The 22,484-nt window shown below is 35.8% G+C and overlaps 1 protein-coding gene across 4 annotated transcripts in view; it reads right to left on the bottom strand.

Annotated features, from left to right (window-relative positions):
• ARHGAP24 (Rho GTPase activating protein 24) overlaps positions 1-22,484 on the bottom strand; it is a 485,346-nt gene that overhangs the window by 17,265 nt on the left and 445,597 nt on the right. For all 4 annotated transcript variants that reach the window (XM_004430912.3, XM_004430915.3, XM_087434543.1 and 1 more), the window contains 3 exons: positions 13,435-13,567; positions 10,933-11,006; positions 8,422-8,543 (listed from right to left, as the gene is read on the bottom strand). In XM_004430912.3, coding sequence (XP_004430969.2) covers positions 8,422-8,543; positions 10,933-11,006; positions 13,435-13,567 — 329 coding nt within the window. The remainder of the gene's footprint in view (positions 1-8,421; positions 8,544-10,932; positions 11,007-13,434; positions 13,568-22,484) is intronic.

Below are 22,484 nucleotides of genomic sequence, written 5' to 3'. Positions count from 1 at the left end.
GCCCATGAGTGTCCTCTCGTGCAAGCATAAATCAATTCTCAACCAAAGACTTGAGGGGTACCCTCTGCAGATCTCAGAACAATCTCTATGTCTAGTTCTCTCTTTTCTGTTGCCTACTTGGGCTTCCCATCCTCTAATCTTACTCTTTTCAGCTCAGCAAGACTTGGGCTCTGTTTGGGTTTTCCAGCCTTGTGAAGCAGTGTAGAAATTGCCTCCCAGCAATAATCTGGGGAAATAACAGGGTTCCCCTCTTTTGTTTTCCTTATCTTAAGAATCACGGTCATATAGCACCTGTTGTCCAGTGTTCAAAAACTTCTATGTAATACATTTTTTTCTCTTTTTCTAGTTTGTTTAATTTGGGTGGGTATATCCGGTCTCTGTTCCTTCATCATGGCCAGGAGCAGAATCCAATATTGTTTGGTAGTAATTTTAAATAATGCTGAAAAAAAGTCTTCAAAAGGTTTTCTTGAAAACACATACCAATTATATAGATAAGGATATGCTTATATAACATGGCTATATCAATATCTGAATAGAACAGTAGCAAGAAGGAAGGTAATGGTAAGAAATGTATAGAGAATTTTTTAAGTAAGAGAAAATTTTAAAAGAGGATCTTTAAAAGAATAATGCAAAGTCTCCATGTTTTCCAATATAATTTATATTAAGTGACTGCAAGTAGTATGTAAGTGGCCAAGAACAATGAATATAGTTCATTTTAAACATTTACCAAAATGAGAAAAGAAGGCAAAGATAAATATGATGGGTTAGTAAATATTTAAGGTTTATTTGCCAACCCATGCAATTTTTACTCAGACCTGTTGTTGAAACTATGATGGAAGGAAAGGTTGGGGAACAAAATCATTACACATGGATTAAACTCACTCTTAGATCAGGCTAATGTTGTATACAGCTACTGTATCTCAGGGGCTACTCATGCTTCAGAGTATATTTGATTCAATTGTAGTGTTTTATATATAAAATGTGGGGCAAATGATTAGGAGGCCATGAGCACAAATACAAATTCCATCTTGGAACTTGCCAGTGAGAGGCAATGCCAAACTTCAGTCTGATTTCTATCTTCCCACAGTCAATCCCTAGTGCTGCCAGTTACTTTTCTGAAATAAAAATCCAATATCAACACTCTCTTGCTAAAAAATTATCAAAGACTCTTAAATGCAGAATGGTTTATAGAACCTGAAAATATTGTGAGGTCTTTCCAGCATTCATCTACCAGTCTTAACTATATGCTCTGATATCATTGACCTTACCAAATTCTTCACTCAGAGACACTGTGGACTTTCCTACCACTTACCTGTGACTATGTTTCTTTCTCTGGTGAAACGACCATTTAAAGTCTCTTTATCTATGAAGCTTCCTTGAACTCCAAGAGAAAGACCATCATTCCCTACTTTGTGCTCTCAAAGCCCTTTGACATATCATGGATATAATATTTTTCATACTATATTATAATTAAATGTTTGCATGTTAAAGTCTCCAACTTGACTGTAAGTTTTTTGAAGGCAAAACTTTGCATTCCTAGACTTAATGAAGAGCACTGCACAAAGTAGTTGCTTAATGGATATTTATTGAATGAAGAAACATTGAATGAATAAGTAAATAAAGAACTATTTTAAAAGATTATTATTTTCAAGAGTAAATTCTACCTTCAGATATAGTTATTCTATTGAAACTAGGGCATTTACATAGTTTTAATTAGGAAAACTGGACATAGCTTCCAAAATATAAATAAAATATAACTAAAAAGTCTAACGCAGTCCATCGTACTAAAACTTAGATGGCACAAGGAAATGGTGCCTTTAGTGACTGATAAAATGGTAGTCGACTCGAATTTTATCATTTTTCTTCACACTTAACTAGAGGAGATAGTAGTTAGCCTAGAAGACAAGAATATAGAACATTTTGCTTGATTTGACTATTTGGCAATTATAGTTTCTGCCAAAAATTCAGACACATGGGCTAGCAATTGGATAGAAAATTTGAAAATGTAACTGAATGGTCATCTTCCATTTAAAACCAACCAACTAAATGACCAACCTAACAAACAAACAAATCCTGTCCTCTAAGCATAGCCCTAGGAGATTTGTATGCCAGACCACTACAGCTTGATAACATTAACCCATTAAGATCATTCAACTTGGATATGACCCTATGCTCACTTAGTGATCTTGATATTAATTTAGTTTCCCATAGAAATCTTTTTTTTTATTGAGGTATAATTGACATATAACATTATATTACTTTCAGATGTACAATATAATGATTCAGTATTTGTATATATTGTGAAATGATCACCACAGCAAATTTAGTTAGTATCCATACTAGTTAGTACACATGTAACTATGTGTGGTGATTTTTTCTTGTGATGAGAACTTTTAAGATCTACTCTCTTAGCAACTTTCAAATATGCAATATAATTATTAACTATAGTTGCCATGTTATATATTACATCCCTGTGACTTACTTATTTTATAATTGGAAGTTTGTATCTTTTGACCCCCTTCACGCATTTTGCCCACCCTCCACCTCCCACCTCTGGCAATCACCAGTCTGTTCTCTGTATCTATGAACTTGGTTTCTTCCCTGTAAATCTTGCATACAAAGATTAATTGTTCCTTATACAATGAATGTCAATTAACGAAAACAATATTTTTATTTTTTCATTTTAAAATTAATAATGACCATTTTGATTTATTTGTGAAAGGACAAAAATACTCAAGTCTAAATATTTAAACTTTTCTCCACACCTCCCTCCCCCTTAACATACCTGCTGCATTCTACCTGGACTTCACACTAGAATCACCTAGGAAGCTTTAAAAATTTTGATGCTTGAGTCCTATCATCAGAGATTCTGATATAATTGGTCTGAGGTGTGGTTTTCAAAAATCTGCATATGTGATGCTGGCATGCAGCCTGGGGAGAGAATCACTGTTTTAACGGTAATTCTTATTTTTGTAGGTCATCTCCAATTCCAATTTTGTGTAAATCAGGATAATGAGTAAGGAAAGAGGAGAAATTATTTGCATAAGTAAAAAAAAAAAAAAAAAAGAGTGGATCCGGAGAATAAGGAAAGATTGAGGGAGACAAGAACCTAACTAGCATGTATTTGGGAGGTTTTGAGGTGCTAGAGGAAGGGAGGGAAAAAGAACCGAGGGCATTTTAAATGTATTGAGTGAGAGAGAGAATAATAGAGCACTTTAAAATAACTTTCTGTACATTAAGATTGCAATCAGATTTGGTGTTTTCTCTAGAGACCACAATAAAACATCTAACTTGTTTTCAATTATTTTTGGATGCAAGAATGCTGTTTCTTTAAATACTGACTCATGCTGAGACTGGGCCAAGAAGTAGCTGAGTGGCATATGGTTTATATGATCTATGAGGTCTCCTGAAAGTTAGGTTGCTGTGAACCAGTTCCCCCAGGGGCTTGATCAACTCTGGGTTAAATGAAATGACTGAACTCCCACGGAATTGAGACCTTTCATGACCCCAAGAAATGAAGACAACAGATGAGATTATTTTGCTGCTCCATTCTTTCCCTACTCTTTGCAAAAACCTATTGTCTACTTGTGCACCTATCCCTTGCACACATTATCACGTATTTAGAGAAAATGACTTTTCTCATTGGTATCAGGTTTCTTATCAACAAAAAGAGGCAGTGGACTCCTATTGAAATGGTGTTCTTCAGTGGCCTAGGAAACTCAAGAGCTCAGGATTCTGCTTCTTCCCAGAGAAACTGTGCTTTCTTCTGTTGACAATATTGGCAGGAGGTGAGGGGGAAATCTATGTTATTTGGAAGGATTTCTTCTAAACCACCAGCAACAAAAATTAAAACAAACAGATGAAAAACGCTGACTTCTAGGAAGATCGTGGCAGCATAGTATTAAATCTCCCAAAATCCCCAGATATAAACAGAGCAACCAGCCTGCAAAACTCAAAACTCATGGACAACATTTACAACAAAACTAGGTGACAAGGTATTCTCTAAGACCTCAAAATACAAGTTGTTGGAGACAAATCCCAATTGCCACAAGAACGGTATGGTGTTAATGTCTGTGAGGGAAGAAGTAGGAGGAAGCAATGGGGGCTCCGATGGGCCTGAGAATAGAAAATCCCCAAAGTATAAGTATTCACTGGAAAAGGCAAAGGACTAATTTAAGAACAGCAGGTGAGATTGGGAGAGGTTGTGTCTAATCCAGTAGAGGTGATCTGTAGTGAAATCTGAAGGAACTAGAGTCATCTGGCCCCTCTAAACTCTCAACACTGACCAGCCAGGCCTTCCTTCCGGACAGGGCTCCACACGGAGGGGAAACTGTTGGGAGTGGAATCAAAATCGAGCAGGACTAGGACAACAGAGATGAAAGAAGGGGAAGGTCCAATTAAAACCAAGGATGGGAAGAAAGCCAGCACATCTTAGAAAGCAAGCTGCCATATTTTTTAGTACTATGTGAAAAAACAGAAGATTGGGCTCTGAAGTCAGAAAAGCTAACCTGAATGTCTACTGGCTCTTTTACACAGGCATGGCTTATGACAACATGTCATTTGGAAAATTTAATGAGCTATGCAGATCTTCCAAATGTTGACACATTTAATTCTATAGGACCAAAGACACATTTGTTAATATCAACACAATCTTACAAGAAAGTGGTTAAATATTAGGAAGCTGTCAAGCTCAAGGTGTTAGATACAAATTTTCCACTTGAAAAGTTCAGATTTTATCAATGGAAACAAATTCTGCCAGTCGTTTTTCTTGAAGTGAAAGGTTAACAGTTCATTTTGAACACCCAAGTCTGAAAAACCATAGTTTGTCCATTGTTCTTTCAAGTAAAAATGGAGTTCTGTGAAAAAGCATTTAGTACAGCTCTCAATCCAAATAATAACACAAATGTTTTTTCTTGAGCCAATCACTGTATTACTTTAAAAACAGTACACAGAAGAAGTGTTTTATATATAGATCTCATCTCTCACCAGAATATTAAAAAGATGAGTTCCCAAGGGTAGGGAGTTAATACAATTAATATTTTTTACTGTTCAACAAGGACATTCTTAAGTAAAACTGGCATCTTTTTGCCTATTACCAGTGCACAGCAGTGAAGAATATAATGATGCTAGTGGAGTTCGGCACCACTGCCTTGATTCATACCTAGATGCCAGTCAATTTACTCATCATTGCTTTTGCATCATCAGTGCAAGTGTCAACATAGCAAAAGGCCAAAAACATCTTAGTATTATTATGAAAATATATTTGAACTCGTGGACCTCCTGAATACATCTTAGGGCTCCCTAGGTATCCATGGACTACATTTTGAGAACCACTAGGCTAGAGAGACAACAATATGAGGACTCGTGGTGAGCATTAAATGCATAGTTGTTTAGAGAAGTAAGACTAAATGAGAACTAAGAGACAGAGTACAGTATATAATGGTTACATACTCTGACAATGTAGATAGAGTACAAATATTAAAAAATGAAAGGAGAATTAGAAGAGCATATGTAAAAAGTTTTTAAATGTTTGCAGTAATCACACTGGTTTAATCATACTGGTGTTGGCGGTACTGCTATTGTTATCTTGAGACTATTATGAGTTTGATGAAGGACTGAGCAAATGATTAATTATGAGATATTCTAATTCTGTCATTTTCAATGTCTTTGAGAACCTGTATTCCCATTTGGAAGAAAAAAGATAAAACTATAATAGAGAAAAGAATAAATAAAAACTCTATAGTCGTGATTTTGAATTGGAAGTATAGTGTGAACTTGTGAGGCAGCTTTTCTTTAAAATATAAATGTGTATGTGTGTATATTGTGCATGTAATATGTATGTCTGTATGTATGCATTTATATCTACTAGCTCTGCCCACTGAAAGGCTTAGAAACCAGTAACAATGAGCCAGTAACAATGAGCATCACTGGTAGCTAGATTTTGGTCTTGAAATATCATTTCCCACTAAAAGAACTTTTTGGAATTTGTACTTTTTTTAGAAATTGGCTGATTCCATGTTTGAGGAAGGAAACATATAATATGAGGCGAGAAAAATCTTGTCATACTATAAAAAGAAAGAAAGTTGCCCAAAATTATTAAGGTCATGTCAAAAGGACTCAGAAGGCAACCTGAAGAGGCTTCCATTGGCCAAAGTTGGGAAATAATAATTACAATGCACTGACTCACCAAATAGATTTAAATACAGGAGTTTATAATGATATTTAAAAAATAATTTAATAATAATATTCATAATAGGAAGGAGAAGGAGAAGAAGAACAACAACAATACTAACAACAACTCATTTTTAGATGTTAAGAATCTATTTCATTATTTTAAAAATTTGTAAATAAAGGGGAAGACTCAAGCAGCATTTATCCTATCTTTTATTTATAAAAGTTACCACTGGGTTACTAAGCAGTAGATGAGGAAAAGAAATCTTTTTAAAAAATAACAAGTGTTCCAATTATTAAGTTCAAAATTAGAATGCTACAACATGGATGAACCTTGAAGACACTGTGCTAAGTGAAATTAGCCAGTCACAAAAAAGACAAATACTGTATGATTCCACTTACATGAAGTACCTAAAGTAGTCAAATTCATAGAAACAGAAAGAACGAGGTTGTCAGGAGGTGGGGGTGGGAGGGGAGAGGGAGCTGTTATTTAACGAGTACAGAGTTTTAGTTTTGCAAGATGGAAAGAGTTCTGGCGATGGATGGTGGTGAGGACTGCACAACAATATTAACGTACTTAATACCACTGAACTGTACACCTACAAATTGTTAAGATGGTAAACTTTATGTTATGTGTATTTTACCATAATAAACAAAATGGAAAAAAATTATAGAATCAGAATATCACCATTTCAACTTCCAGTGAATTAATCATTTTAAGAATTGCACTAAGATCACTAAGATTAAAGATAATCAGATGTTATACAACACAATCTACAGCCCTGCCAAGGACATCAAATATGCATTTGATCCAAGTCTTAATTTGTAGAAAATAGAGGGCAGAGGAATATGTTAAACTGCACCATGAATGTGCAATCAACAATATCCAGACTACAAGAAATTCTACAGGTGAAATAACCTAATTTTTCAATAGATAAACTGCAGGGGATCCTGTATATTAAAAGGGACTTAAAAAGACATCAAATAAAGAAAGAGTAAAGATTAAATACAACATCTAGAGAAGTCCACTTGGTTGATAAAACTACAAAGAAATGCAAGGAAGTGATTGATATAAATGTCTGGGTAGTAAGATGAAGGGTGTTATAAGTGAGGAGAAGTAGTTAGATGGGAGGGGTCTTTGGGATGCCTAGAAAAGATATATTTCTTGACCTAGGTGGTGATTTCTAGAGTGTGTGCCTTATAAAAATTCATTAAGATGTGTGTGTTTGTGTGCATGTGTTGTTGGTGGTGGTTTTCTGTATCGTATGTATTTTATTTTATAATAAGAAAAGATTTTAGAAAACAATAGACTAAAGTATCTTTAAGCTTCTTGTAGCTTCAAATTTTACATTTCCTAATGTCTGTTAAACTCTTCAACTAGAAATTCAGTTCTCTGGACCAACTATCTTACTGCCAAAAATCTGATGTTCAATTTATATATTTGACAAAGGAAATTAAACTGAGTTGATCTAGGCAAACACTTAAAAGCTTTTTTTTCTCTCTCTCTTATAAAATACAGAGGAATGAAAATCGTAGAATTTTCAAGAAAGGAACACTGTCAGGGGGATATTTTGTTCTAAACTAAATAGACTCAGAGTGAAACTAAAAATATTCTTTCTCCTTCCATCTTTCCTACTAAATTCTTAAATGTTCAACTAGGCCAATTTGCAGAAAACAATGGTGCTACTAACAACCATAGGTAAGAAAAGTGCTCGAGCAGTGAGGCCTGCTGTAAATAAACAGAAGTAGCAGTTCATTGTGGAAAAGAATTTGAGGTATTTTGTAATTTAGAAAACAAGAATTCCTTCATGTTTCAACCCATAGGTAAACATGCAGTATTACCTTATAGAAGATCATGTTTGTCTACCTTTTCAAATCAATCAAATAAAACCAAATTAATAAAAATATAACAACTTAAAATAGTAACTTTTTGAATTTTCTGAAAATTTCATTAGACTCAAAAAGTGAACTACATTTTTCCAGTTCTTGCATGATACTTTACAGATGATTTATGGAAGTTCCATATATTCTTATAAGGTTACTGAGAAATCATTTAGTAGATTATTACTTTTAGCAAACAAAAAAATGCCTGACTCTCAAAGAAAAGATTTTGCATTTGAGTTACTTGAGTCAGTGAGCAGAGTTATCGTGATTCACTCTCTTTCCTGGTTTGCTCCGAGAAGAGGTCAGGCTGACCAAGAGACAGCTGACTCTTCTTTTGACGATGATGTAACATAATCATTTACTTACCCTCCATGATGGTCAAAGGATCTTCCACTTTGGGGCGCAGGATATTAGGGCCAAAGACAGTGGCCAAGTTCTGCACACTCATTTTGTTAACTCCCGAATAGGACTGCACTTCATCCAAGAACCTGTGCGATATAAGAACGCAAACAAAACACAATGTGATCAAATTTGTCAGTGGAAGAAAATGGGTTATTGTGAAATTTATGACCTAGAGTATGTCCAAAGATGATTATGAAGACAAAATTACTTAGAATTTCAAACATCTCTCAGTCAAATATGGAGAAAATATATTGCAAATTATTAAATAAAATTTTAATAAATTACTATTTATATTAATTATATAATTATATATTAATTATATAATTATATGTTAATTATAAAACATAAATGATTAATCAAAGATAAAATTTGAGAGGTCATATCAAATACCAACTCTGGCCTGGCTTGGCTTGGTTTTCTCTGTCAGTCACAGGACTAAGTGTATTTAGATAATGCTAATAGGGACTTGAGATTCAAGAATATGGATTCCCTTCCAAACCCTAAATAAAATATTAAATATATACACGTATTCAATTTGAGAACTATAAATAAGATCATCTGGTACAATCCCTTACTTTGGAGAGGAGGAATCAATCCTCTTTGTGGAGTAATTTGTGAGCTTCAAATTTTTAGTCTATTAAAAAGTGAGATCAAATATGGTTTAAATTAAAATCTCAGTTCTATTGATATGAAAAATTGGAAGCACAAATTGTTTCAATTTATTAGATACTAAAAAATAAGAGGCATGAAATAGGCTTTTCTCTAAACCATTTTAGTAGGAGGGATTGTTTCTGTAACTTCAGCCTTTTTTCATTCCTACTCCCTCTTCATTTCTACAAGAGCTTCTATCATTTCATGGCTTACTAATTGTACTGATGAGTCAAAGTGATGAAGAATAAAATATAACTTATTTTATGTGTTATTTAAAATAATATATTTTATTATGTGTCAGTCATTGTACTAACTTAGTAAATTCTCAAAGCATCTCTGTGAGGTAAACACTATTATCTCCATTTCACAGATGAGACACTTGAGGCACCAGAGAGGTTAAGAATCTTCTGCAAGGACACAGAGTAACAAGTGGCAGAGCTGAGATTTGAACCCAGGTGTCTGACCCTAGAGTCTGGGCTCTAACTACTACACCATGATGTTAAAAAAAGGTGTCTAGTCCCCCATATTCACTACTGTTAGACTAAACTACAGTAAAACTGAGGGACAAAAAGTCAAACTGCCATTTCTTATTTGAAGTAGTTGAAATTAAAAATCTGCTGAAACATTTCAAGAGACATCAAGTTTTTCTATTGCAGAGATCAAGATTTGCAATATGGTTCTCAAAGAAGCCTTTTTCCCTTTTACTTAAAGAGAATGTAACCTTTTTGTCATCCATTACAATAGCTTGAATTAGTTCACAACCTTGGGATGGAAGCCTACACGTTAATAAGTCTATGCTCTCAGTGAAACTATTTCTTGCTTTTTCAAATTCTGAAATCTAAGGTCTTGTTTGCTTCCTAAACATAGCCATCACCAGAAAAAGTGACAGTAGGAGGTTCTGGAATTCCCACTCAGTTACAGCTGACAATGAACTTCCACAGTGTCTCACAACAGTCTTCAACTCCATAGTTTCTCCTCTGCGGAACATTTATCTAATCATGGCACAAAAAGTATATATAAATGATGCACTGTACTGAGTGAAAAATCTGAATTTTCTGTTAAAATGGATTGGGAAGCTATCATTTAAGCAGCAGTATCAATCATTCATCTCTTTATTTAAATGTAATATATTTTAATTTTACATATTTGGGTTCTTAAATTGGGGCACAAACACGGCACATCCCGTCCGAGGCCTTAAGTTAAACATGGTCCCTGAGAGAGAGCTTTACCAGGCACAATTACTGTTCTTACAGAATTGAATTACAAATTTCTTTTCAATGAGTCTTGAAGTGGGAGAGGAATGGAAAGAAAATATTTATTGAACACTTATTATATATATTAATCATTAAAAATATAACTATAAATTTAACTTTCAAAACAACTGTGTGAAATGTGTGTTTTTACTACCAGTTGACTTATTAGGACTCTTAGACTGAGGGAGAATAAGAGAACTGTATAAAGATACACAAGTAGTCAGTGGTAGAATCTGGACTCCCATGCAGATCTTTCTCACGCCAACATACATGCTTCTTCTCTCAAACAATGGCACATGGCATATGTACAAACAATTTTGATGGAAAATTAAAGCAATATATCTTTAATATGTAGTGGCAAGAGAGACTTCAGAAATAACAAATTACAAAATCACGCAATTTTAGTACTCAAAGAAGCCTTTGAGATCACCTTGTCAAACCTCTTCATTTTACAGAGGCCAACACCGGAGCTCAGGGCAGTTAAGTGATTTTATTCCTTGTCAAACATAAGTTAGTGGCAGGCTAAATATAGTCTTATTTTGTTTAGTTGTGCCTTTAAGACAATTCTTACCTGCAAATATACTTGAGGAGGTTGTAATTGACCACTGGCAAACTCTTCACCTGCTGTGCTAATTCCTTAACCCCCTGAGTATAAAGAAGAGAAGAAATGTTATCTTTCTAAGTGTTGGTCTTGGAATTCAAGAAAATAGGAAATGAGCATATAATTTTTTTAAAATTATATGTTTTAAAATTATATATATATGTTTTAAAATTATAGTTTCACATATTGTCAGTGAAGGATCCTGTCCTGAAAATTTGCCACCATCGCAGAGAGCATCTTACAAATATTTTCAAGGATGTGAAAGCATTTCAAATATCTCCATAAGTACTATGTGGAGAAACAGATTTAAGTGAAGCCCTTTTAACGTTTTTAACATTTGTTCACAACTGACTGAAAAGGGAAGATAGCATCATTTATAATAAGGTTATTTGGAGGCAAAAATAGCCTTGATGTAGTGAGAGTCCTTCTCATTTTTAGCACGCCCAAAATATAGACAAACACACGTCTACTGACAAATAAGTCTCTCGAGACTGGTCATGTTCAGGATACATCGTTTGGGTGGAATGGAGGGTTGGCAAGCATGATCTTCCCGGCAATTTCACAAAGGAATTAATTGCTTTGGTTCTTCTCATTGTAGAACTTCCTCTAAAATATAAATTGTCCCAGAAAAGCTAATGGATAATGTAATTTGATCTGTTCTTCTTCCTGTAAATAGTAAATATTTTAAGCTTTCTGGGACATATGGTTTCTGTCTCAACCACTCAACTTTTCTGCTGTAGTGCAAAAACAGCCACAGACAATATTATATAACAGAATAAAACTTCATTTACAAAAAACAGGCAGCAATTTTGACAAGAGTGCCAAGAAAATTCAAAAGAGAATAGTCTTTTCAACAAATGGTACTGAGACAACCAGATTTTCACATGCCAGACAATAATGTTGGACCTTTTCCTCACATCATAAACAAAAGCTAACTCAAAATGGATTATAGACCTAAATGTAAGAGCTAAAGTTATAAAAGTCTTCGAAGAAATACATAAGAGTAAATCTTTGTGACCTTGGGTTAAACAAAGCCTTTTTAGATATGACACTAAAAGCACAAGTGAAAAAGAAAAAGAGATAAATTGGACTTGATCAAAATTAAAAACTTTCATGCTTCAAAGGACACCATCAAGAAAATGAAGAGTCAATCCATAGAATGGAAGAAAATATTTGCAAAGCATATATCTGATAAGGGACTTGTATCTAAACTATACAAAGAACTCTTATAACTCAATAATAACAAGACAAATAACCCAATTAAAAATGGAAAAATGATCTGAATGGATGTTTCTCCAAAGAAAATACACCAATAGCCAAGAAGTACATGAAAAGATGTTTAACTTGATTAGCCATCAGGGAAATGCAACTCATACCTCAATGATACATCACTTTACACACATTAGGATGGTTACGATAAAAAAGAGAAATAACAAATGTTGAACAAAAAATGTGGAGAAATTAGAACTTGCACACATAGGCATTTTAAATGGATGAGCCTCTTTAGAAAACATAGCGTTACATATGGCCCGGCAATTCTACCTCCTAGAATTGCCTAGGATATATTTCTCTTGGGTGTATATCCTGGATATACACCCAAGAGAAATGAAAACATGTGTTCATGCAAAACTTTGTACGTGGATGTTCATAGCATTATTAACAATAGCCAAAAAGTGGAAACAACGCACATGTCCTGCAACTGTTGAATGGATAAATAATGAAATATTTGGAAATAAAAGGAATAAAATACTGATATGTGGTACAATGTGGATGAACTTTGAAAACAGTGAAAGAAGCCAGTCACAAAAGACAACATATTGAATGATTCCATTTACATGAAATGTCCAGAATAGGCAAATCTATAGAGACAGAGTAGGTAAGTGATTCCCAAGAGCTGGGGAAGGAGAGGCATGGGGAATAGGTATGGAGTTTGCTATCAGGGGATGAAAATGGGCTAAACATTCTAAAATTAGATTTTGGTGACGACTGCACAACTCTGAGAATATAATAAAAAGGACTGAATTGTGCACTTTGAATGGGTGATTTCGTAGTATCTGAATTGCATCTCAATAAAGCTGTTTTTAAAAAAACAGGCAGTAGAGAGGATTCCCTAGGAGTTACTGTTTGAAGTGATTTAAGGGGCACAGAGGGAAAAAGGAATGTGAAATAAGGCATCACTTTTTTCATAGAATGTTTGGCCTCATGTAGCACCACAATTAACCTTTTAGAGCAGCAAAGTGACAAGGAGTGCTGACTTTACTTATTCAGCCGCATTTTTCTTTTTGATGAGAGAGGGAATTAAAAATGGGACCCAAGTTGCGTGTGCAAAGCCTAAATGTGTGTGATGTCAATACACAGAATAGTGGAAAAGAATCCAAGGATGGGGCAAAGGGAAGTGTACAAATTAAAGACAAAGAACACTGACAAAACTCTCCAAGAAAAGCTTTTTTAGAAATAAATGCATCAACTTACTGCTTCCTCTTCCTTGCTGAGCAGTTTGGCACATGACAAAAAATCCTCATACTTCGCATAAGGAATGACCGGTTCTGGGAGTTCCCGGAGATATAGTTTAAGAAGTGATGCCACTGTGTGTACATCCGTGTTGCTGCGAAGATAGAAGTGGGACAACATTCTTTGGAGCAAACCTTATAGCATTTAATTTGTTTTTTCATCAAATATACATCTAAGAGTCAAAATTCTATATGAGTAGGCAACTGCATCAGTCAATCCAGCTTTCAAAAAGCCCACACTTACGTAATGCCTATAAGATGATACCACAGGCAGGAAGGGAAGGAACACAGAAAGACACTTGGAATCCTCAGAGTGGTTTGAAAATATTGGAAAGTGCAAGCATTTTTCTTTTGTGTGTATTTAATGTTTAGCAAAAATGTTAACTTCCAAAAACGAGAATATACCAAACTTTAAACAAAATATAATACAATTTACAAAAAATACCAAATCTACATATGTGTGTAGTATGTATTCAATGCCAAAATTAATTACTTCTGAATCCTAACTTCATTTCTTAAAATGTCTCACTCATTCTTGAGAAGACATTGGTGATGGGTTATAGATTCCTGAAGCTTAGCATGACAGGCTATAACTTTTTAAGCAGAGCTCATTTTGAAGATGACTGCATCTCAATGTGACTGCTTGTTTAACATTGTAAGATAGTTGGGAATCCTTAGAGTTTTCTAGAAAGAGAAAGTGCAACAAAAATAAACAATGAAAGCTTAACAGGTCCCTTGTGTAACGTGCAAAATTTATTTTTATTGTCTGCTGAATACGAGAGTGGCAGGATAATTTAACAAAATATTAATTTACATTTTGTTCCCTGTATTTCCCTATTCCCTGTGAATCCATAAAGATGACTGACAGTAAAGACAGGAAGAGGTGGGATGTCTTTTATTTATCTACTTTTGGTTTTGTTTGGTTTTTTGTTTGGGAGGAGGGGACAGGAGCGTGGGAAGGAGAGATTGGTGGGCAGGGAGTAAAAAGGTCGATTGATTCCCACGAAGCGGGAAGACTGGTAGCGGACAAGGCCAGGGCTTCTGTAAGTAGTGAGAACATACACCCCTTCCCGACTGTGCTGCAGGAAGTGACGGGTCCCCAGAGGGGTGTACCTTGACAAGCTGGAACACAGGCACTGGGATTTCCTGCCTCAGTGAATATTCCCACGGGTAACATGGAAGCAGAATTGACTTCACAAAACTACATAGGCTGGGACAACGGACATCTCAGTTCTCAATTTTGGACTCCTAGATGGATTTCATCAGCTATTTCCCACACACCTACTCTGTATCCAGCGTTACAGAAAACAGTGGCCAGGACACTAAGGGGTTAAAAAAAAAAAAACGGATTACTCTAGCCTGCTCATAACTTATAATCTTGTGAGTGTGGCAGACACTAATACAAGTACACAATCACAAAGTGTGGTGAGTGGTAATAAGGAAAAGTATTGGTCGCTAGCTGATAACAAGAGAGGACTAATCTAGGGATTGGAAGGCTTCTCTGAGGAAATGATGCTTGGGCCAAGATCTGAAGGGTATGTAAGAATTAACTAAGTGAGAGCAGAAGAGCAGAAGGACAGAAGGTGTTCCTGCTCAATGCAAAGCAGGGGAACAGAGTCCAAAGTGGGAGGGAGTGTCCTGTCCTTGAGGAGCCGACAAAAGGCTAAGGGAGACCAGAGCTCCGGGTGGGACTGGATGAGGTCTGAGCGGCAGGCAGCATCCTCATGCACCATGGGACTTCACCTACCTCAGAATGAGGGCAGGGGCTGAGGTTTTCCATTGTAAAGTCAGAGTCAGTCAGAGCAGACATGTTGTCAACCATTTTGCAGATGTTAAAATGACAGAGCTGATCTGACAGGGCTCGTCTTAATTAATTTTATTCTTTTCATAATTAAAAATAAATTTTCTTTCTTAAAATTCTGAACTGAGAGACAATATAGAAGTCATCCAAAAGGCTAGTAAAGAAAAGAAAAATCATGTCTCTGGGACATCTTGAGAACTGTGACCAAGGTCATTAATTCCTAAAAATATTTTCCAAAATTTTTCTTAAAAAAAAGATAGACCTAAACTAGTCTCAATGGTAAGACAAGGAAGACACTCGTTTTTTTGTTTTCCGGCAAACCACTCTATTTCACGCATATCAAAGCCCTGCTGTGTTTCCGCGCTATGTAGTAAAGCGCCTGCCCCTGTCGGCGCAATCATCAGTAGAAACAAAATCACAACCTGGGGCAGAAGATGCAGTTCAATCAAATATTACAATAAAGTATTTCCATCTTTTGATTCCACTCAAACCCAACCCATTCTAAACCAATTCAGTCCATGACTAGTTTGGGTTTGGGTTGCTTTCAAAGTCAGTGACAAGTTTGTTAAAGTTATAGGTAGGTACAGAGAAGAATATAAAAATAAAATACAAAATAAGTATAATTTCAATATATGGAGCATATTATGTATAATTTATTTGTATGACCATAAAGAGTATATAAAAATATTTATGAAATAAATGCAATAAATAAATGAGTCAATAATGATAAATAAGAAAAATATATTTAACAAGAAATCTGTTTTAGTATTTCAATGATGAGCTATTCATTACATTGACTCTCCCAAGCACACTGTTTTTAGGGTAGCTTGCTTACTTTCTGTTATCACGTCTTTTGCTTCTAACGAAGCTGAGCTATGGTACTGAGGACGTTTGAACACTAGATGGCGCGATTGCAAAGTTAGACTAACAGATTGTGCAAAAATTGTGCAAGATGAAAGAAGGCTGCAGGATCATTCTTCATCCTCCAGCGATTCTTTTAGCACCAAAGCTGCAGTAATGTTCCGAGAATAGAAATATTTGAGCTATGAATCAAGGTAAGAGATGTGGACTGGGATGACTATTTTATTCCTTCCCTAAAGTGAGATGTCACAGTAGTTTTCTAGCATTTAAGTATATACCCACACACTGTTAGTTATACACCCACACACTGTTATATAGAAACGATGAAGAAAAAATGACCAAATATATTTTCTTTTTTTAATTAACCAAGGTTATTAAATTTTTGCTTAAAGGCTAAAACTTAAAAATTTATGACTCTTTTTTTGGCTTTATTAAACAGGTTATTTTGTAGAAATAGAGACTTCTACATTTTCCCAGCATTCTCATTTTTGGCTTTGTCCTTTCCCACTGAATGGAAGAAAACAATCACTTCTGGACAGACTCCAACGTGTCTGCCAGTTCTGATTCACCTCGAGAGGCTCACAGTCCATCTGCCCAAGCACTAGAATGCAGCCCACTACAATAGGAAGTCTGGAGTTCCTCTCAAAAATCTCTCTATATATCTACTCCACAGAACAGCAACCTTCTGCATCTAACTCTCCAGCCTGATATCTCTTACTGAAAACCCACGACTTTGCCTAATTAATATTTGCTTAATATATACAGCCAGTTAAGTAATACCAATATTGTTCTCTAATTGCCCAATGTACCTAGAGGAACACGCCATCTTCCCCTCGGAGAAATATTTCTGTCTTCATCAAAGTGAAGTGACTGCGTTGGCAAAAGTTGATGTACAATGGAGAATTAAAATCCCTAACTTGGTTAATAATAATAATAACAGCAGCAGCAGACATACCTATACACATCTCGCTCTGCATGAGGCCCTCACAGCAGTCCATCGAGTGGGTCCTGCTATTAACCCTATTTGGGGCACTTGAACAGGAAACTCCACATACACAAAATTCTTTTTGGTTAATCACTGAGATATGAGGGGTTTTAAAGTCATGGTCTTTTGATAGAAATTCAAAACTATTTGCTAGGGCCGGCCCCGTGGCTTAGCGGTTAAGTGTGCGAGCTCTGCTGCTGGCGGCCTGGGTTCAGATCCCGGGCGCGCACTGATGCACCGCTTCTCCAGCCATGCTGAGGCCGAGTCCCACATACAGCAACTAGAAGGATGTGCAGCTATGACATACAATGATCTACTGGGGCTTTGGGGGGAAAAAATAAATAAAATTACAAAACAATTTGCTAAAGTTAAAATCATTATACAGACCTCGGGGCTCTTTCACTCACCTGGAGGTAGAATCTATTTTCAGAAATTCAGATAAATAATCATGCTCATTCTATCCAGTGATAGCATGGAGGCAGAGACGGGCCAAGGATCCTCAGTAAAAGAGCTATCGGGCCAGAAGATGCTTTGTAGCATATGTCATTTAATTCATCAACATATGGGTTTCGTTTTCACCTTATAGTGTACTTGGACTTCACTTCTGGACCCTGTAGTGCTTTTTATCAAACTTAAAGGGAGGATTCCATGAGACTTTCTATGATTGACCTAATTTTATATTCTCACAGGTCTTCTTTAGGTCATTCTGGGATCATTCTATCAATCATTCAATCACCAAATAGTTCCTGAACACTTAAAGGTGTGCCCTGCTCACGCCACATGCTAGGTGAGACAGAAATGAACTATAGAGACCTTTTTTGTCCCCCTTGGGCTTATATCTCCAACTGATCACCATCAACACATTTTCATACTGTGCCTCCTTTGCTTGACTTCTTAACACTTTCTATATTTTCTAGCTGCTAAGTCCCTGCCTGGTGTGTGATCTTAAGAATGTTTTTATACTTCCTGGAAATTACCTGCCCTATTTATAATCCATGTACAATATAGGCCTCTTACTAATCTGAACAGGGATAAAGGAGTCTGAGAGCAATTCTTCCTTGGTCATCCTCTAATCCCACCCCTCCTTCCCTGATAAACAGACTCACTCACACAGATAAGTCCAAATGCCACAGTAATTGCAAGTATAATACAGCAAAACCTTAAAAACCTTAAAACTTTTAAGCCTCAAAATGAGAAATGGTACTTTTTCACTCTGGATACTATGCACAGAACACAATATAATCCACTGATTTATCTGAATAGAATGAATTTCCAAGGCACCTATACAGGAAGTTATTAAAGATATTGCAAACTTATTTGCAACACACACAATGAGATGACCTAAAATTCCCTTGGAATTAAGAAAAAAATAATATCATGTCTATCGCACTCCAAGGAGAACACATATGGGGCTGAAAACATTCAGCAGCACCACTAAGATGAAGACTGCTGCCAAATTGTCTTACACCATACACTGCTCTGTCTACTGAGTTCACCAGGACATAGAAAAGCAAATCTAAAGGTAGAAAACAGTTCCAAACTAAACTAAACATCTACAAGAAAAGTCTGGTTCTGTTCAAACTTATTTTCATATGTATCTGTCAAAACTGGTACACTTTTTGGTGGTGAAACTTGAATCTGGTTAAACTGTCACAGCTTACTGTACAGTTATGTAAGTGTCACCACTGGATTACATAGAACACCAAAAGACAGTTTTACCTCCAGGCAAAGTCCTGGACTACATTGAATCAGTGCTTGTCCCAAACAAGTCTCTTAGTTTAAAAGCAATGATGGCAGAGAACTGCATGATGACTCCTGCTGTACAACGACTTGTTCCCCCACCCCCAAATTCACATGTTAAAGCCTTTGCCTCTGATGTGATGGTGTTTGTAGATGGGGCTTTTGGGAGGTAACTAGAGGTAGATGAGGTCATGAGGGTGGGACCCTGGTTTGATGGGATTAGTGCCCTTATAAGAAAAGACATCGGAAGGCTTGCTCCCCACCCTCTTACCCCCACACATAGGCAACAAAGGAAGGTTATGTGAACACTCTGGTGAGAAGGTGGCCATCTACAGCTAGGTAGAGAGCCCTTACCAGAACCCAACCACATTGACACCCGATTTCAGACTTCCAGTGTCCTGAACTGTGAGAAAATAAATGTCCATTGTTTAAGCCACCCAGTCCGTGGTATTTTGTTAGGGCAGGCCGAGAGCTGACTAAAACAATCCCCAAATCTGCGTTCAGAGATTTTACCTTTAAAACTATTACTTTAAAACTATTTTGGTACTGTTAAAGTATCAGGTAATGAAATGTTAGCAGAAAGATAGAAACACGCTTTCAGATAATGTAGATATATGGAAATATCGTCAGACAGACCAATGTGATACAGAGGAAAGGGTTAAAGGGTTTCCCTGGTTGCACCTGGAAAGTTTTTCAAAATAGTAATGATTGGGTCCTATATACCCTTATATATAATTGGTCTGGCCTGAAGCCTGGGCAGTGAGAGTTTTGAAAAAGCTCCTCAAGTGATTCTCACATGCTGCCAAGGTTGAGAAGCACTAATACAGAATGTACTTGAGGTGGAAAACTTCCAAGGAAAGGAGGCAGTTCTAGTGTGTAATGGTCACAAGTTTAAACATGGCCACTCTGTCATCCATTAGAGCCTACAAGCTACACACGTATCTCTCCCATGTTCCCTGATGGAATAGTGGTGGGAGGAATGATGTTCATGCTTAAACGTGTCACATTGACTTTTTCTTTCCTACTTTTAGAATTACTTATGTTTATAAATGTATGCGTGTATAGATTTCTCCCTTACAGTGCTAATTACATAAAAAGGACATTTGACAGTTTGATATATAATCCAACATACCATACACATGAGCATGTGCGTGCACACATGAGTGTACACATACACACACACTGACACACCTACATGTGTATAAGATACTCAAGGTAACAAAATACCCTGTTGTGTAGCTGTAGGAAGAGATTGTTTTGAGCATCTCAGTTTTGTGAGTCCAAATAATAGACCCATGAAATAAAAAGTAGCTACATTCCCAAACTGAAAAAAAAAAAATTCATGGATATGTGTCCGTGTGCTCCTTCTGACAATTCTTTCCTGTTAGTCTCTCATCTCACTGTTTCTTTGACACCTCATTCACCTTTCCCTTCCACCTCTTTACCCTCTCCCTCTCTGGCCATCATTCCTTACCTGTCAGCTCCCACGCTTTTCTTCCTCTGTTGGCTGCTAAGTGTTATTTTCCTCAGCTCTATGCATACTCCCTGGGGAAATTCACGAGTTCAACTACCACTTTCTTACGATGACTACAAAGCATATATCTCTATGCCAGACCTTCCATTGAATTCTTAGATGTTCTGTACATACTTTGAACTCCATATATACAGATCTGGACAACAAGAAAAGAACTCTTGCAATAAAAGCATTCCTCCTTTACCATTTTCTCCACTTATGGATGGCATCACTGTTCACACAAACAAGCAAGAAACCTAGAAGTCAACTTAAATTTTGCTCTTCCTGAGACCCTAAATCTACCAGTAATTGGTGAATCTCAGACTGAGCTGCACACTGGAATCACCTGGAAAGTTTTTAAAAATACTAATGACTGAATCCTATATATTCTGACAAAATAGCTTATGAATCCATTCCCTCTTCAGCAGTCTCATAGACACTGCTCACGTTCAAGTTCATATCACTCACTTCCATTAATGTAACAGCAAATTAGCTGATCTCTCTGCTACAAGCCTATCTCCCCACTCCCAACCCCTTGAACAGGCACGTAGAAGTGGTAATCTTCAGCAACAAATAAATATAAATAACAAATAAAATGCTTTGTTGTAGAGCTTTTGAATACCACATTTGAATACACAGGTCAAATGTTTAAGCATGTATAGATAAATATGCATCACACAGAAACGTATATACTTAATTTATAGACATTTTACAGTCATTAGAATCCTCATCATTTATTTAGTTTGGGTTAGTATGTTTGAGAGCACTGATTCACTTTATAAATATCCATACTCTAATTTGTCTAAGTAAATTAAAAATTTATACCAAATATTAAAAATAAAATCTGACTTTTTCCATTGTAGTACCAAGGTGCTTTCATCAGAGAGGACAGGCTAGTGGGCTTGAGACATTTATGAGGCTTGATGTAGAATATTCAGAAAAGTTTCCTTAAAGCAATATTACATCAGTATAAGTCTATTTTAATAGGCTACCTAGAAGATACATGTGCATTCAATTCCAACAACAATAACAAAAACCTTAATTACAAAGTTAATTAACATGACTATTAAAATGAGTTAATGTGTCCCTCCATATCTAGTCATTTTGGACCCAAGGTTCAATGTCATATCCAAATTTAACTTAGAAGTAGCATTCAAATGCACATGATAAATTTTTATACTATAAATGAGATTAATATTTTCCAAACTCTTAAGAGCCAAGTTATAAAATAATCCATAAATTTCTCCCATAGAAATTAAATCTGAAGTCAATGAAGCCACAAAGATTTTCCTATTAAACTAAGCTCCAATTCATATCAATAATGTATACAAATGCTTAGAATAAGTATTGATATAAGGAATTTTTTGAAAGTCACCAATGATAAAGAGATTATAGATAGCCTTTTTTCAAACCACAGAGAATCTTTTATAAGTGTATGTGTATATCCACATACTATATATACATATATATACATACTACACACATACACATGTATTACATACATACATATATATATAGTTCTTTGTAGAATTTTTTAAAACATATCCAATGAGTTCTATGGTATGAAGAAAATCAATCCAGGCTCTCCTTGATTGACTCTATATGTTGGACTTTGTTCTCTTCTCAGTGCCAGCAGATCTTCATTGCATTTATTTATAACTGCTTCAGGAGAAAGCTCAAGCCTTTGAGGTTCCACTGAGTATCTATAGTTGCCAACGGACGAAGTAGTTAGTTTGCTCAGGATTTTTAATAAACATAGAGATTCTGAATCTAGGTTGGGAGTCACAATGGACTAATATCCACACACGAACATTTTCTCTGGCTGTTCTGTGGAATATAATTTCCTAAATTCACAAGGCATAAAATATATGCCAAGAAATACAAGAATGATTAAAATGATTGAGAGGTTATTGCCAATTCACATAACCTATTTTCTGGTGGATATAAAGAAACTACTCACAGTAAGAGATATAAGAAAACTCATTTACAGCAACCTTACAATTATACTTAACAAACAGCACTACTCAATGGATTACACGACTATAGTTTGAAAGAGGTGAGCTGAAACATTTCTTGCTCGCCTCATATCTCCCCCAGGAATGGCTCAGAAAT

The sequence above is a fragment of the Ceratotherium simum genome, chromosome 8, assembly GCF_057802395.1.
Source record: "Ceratotherium simum simum isolate JZ-2026a chromosome 8, ASM5780239v1, whole genome shotgun sequence".
In the NCBI taxonomy this organism is placed as follows: Eukaryota; Metazoa; Chordata; class Mammalia; order Perissodactyla; family Rhinocerotidae; genus Ceratotherium; species Ceratotherium simum.
Note: the sequence above shows the minus strand (reverse complement) of the source record. Positions and strands in the feature narration are given on the sequence as shown.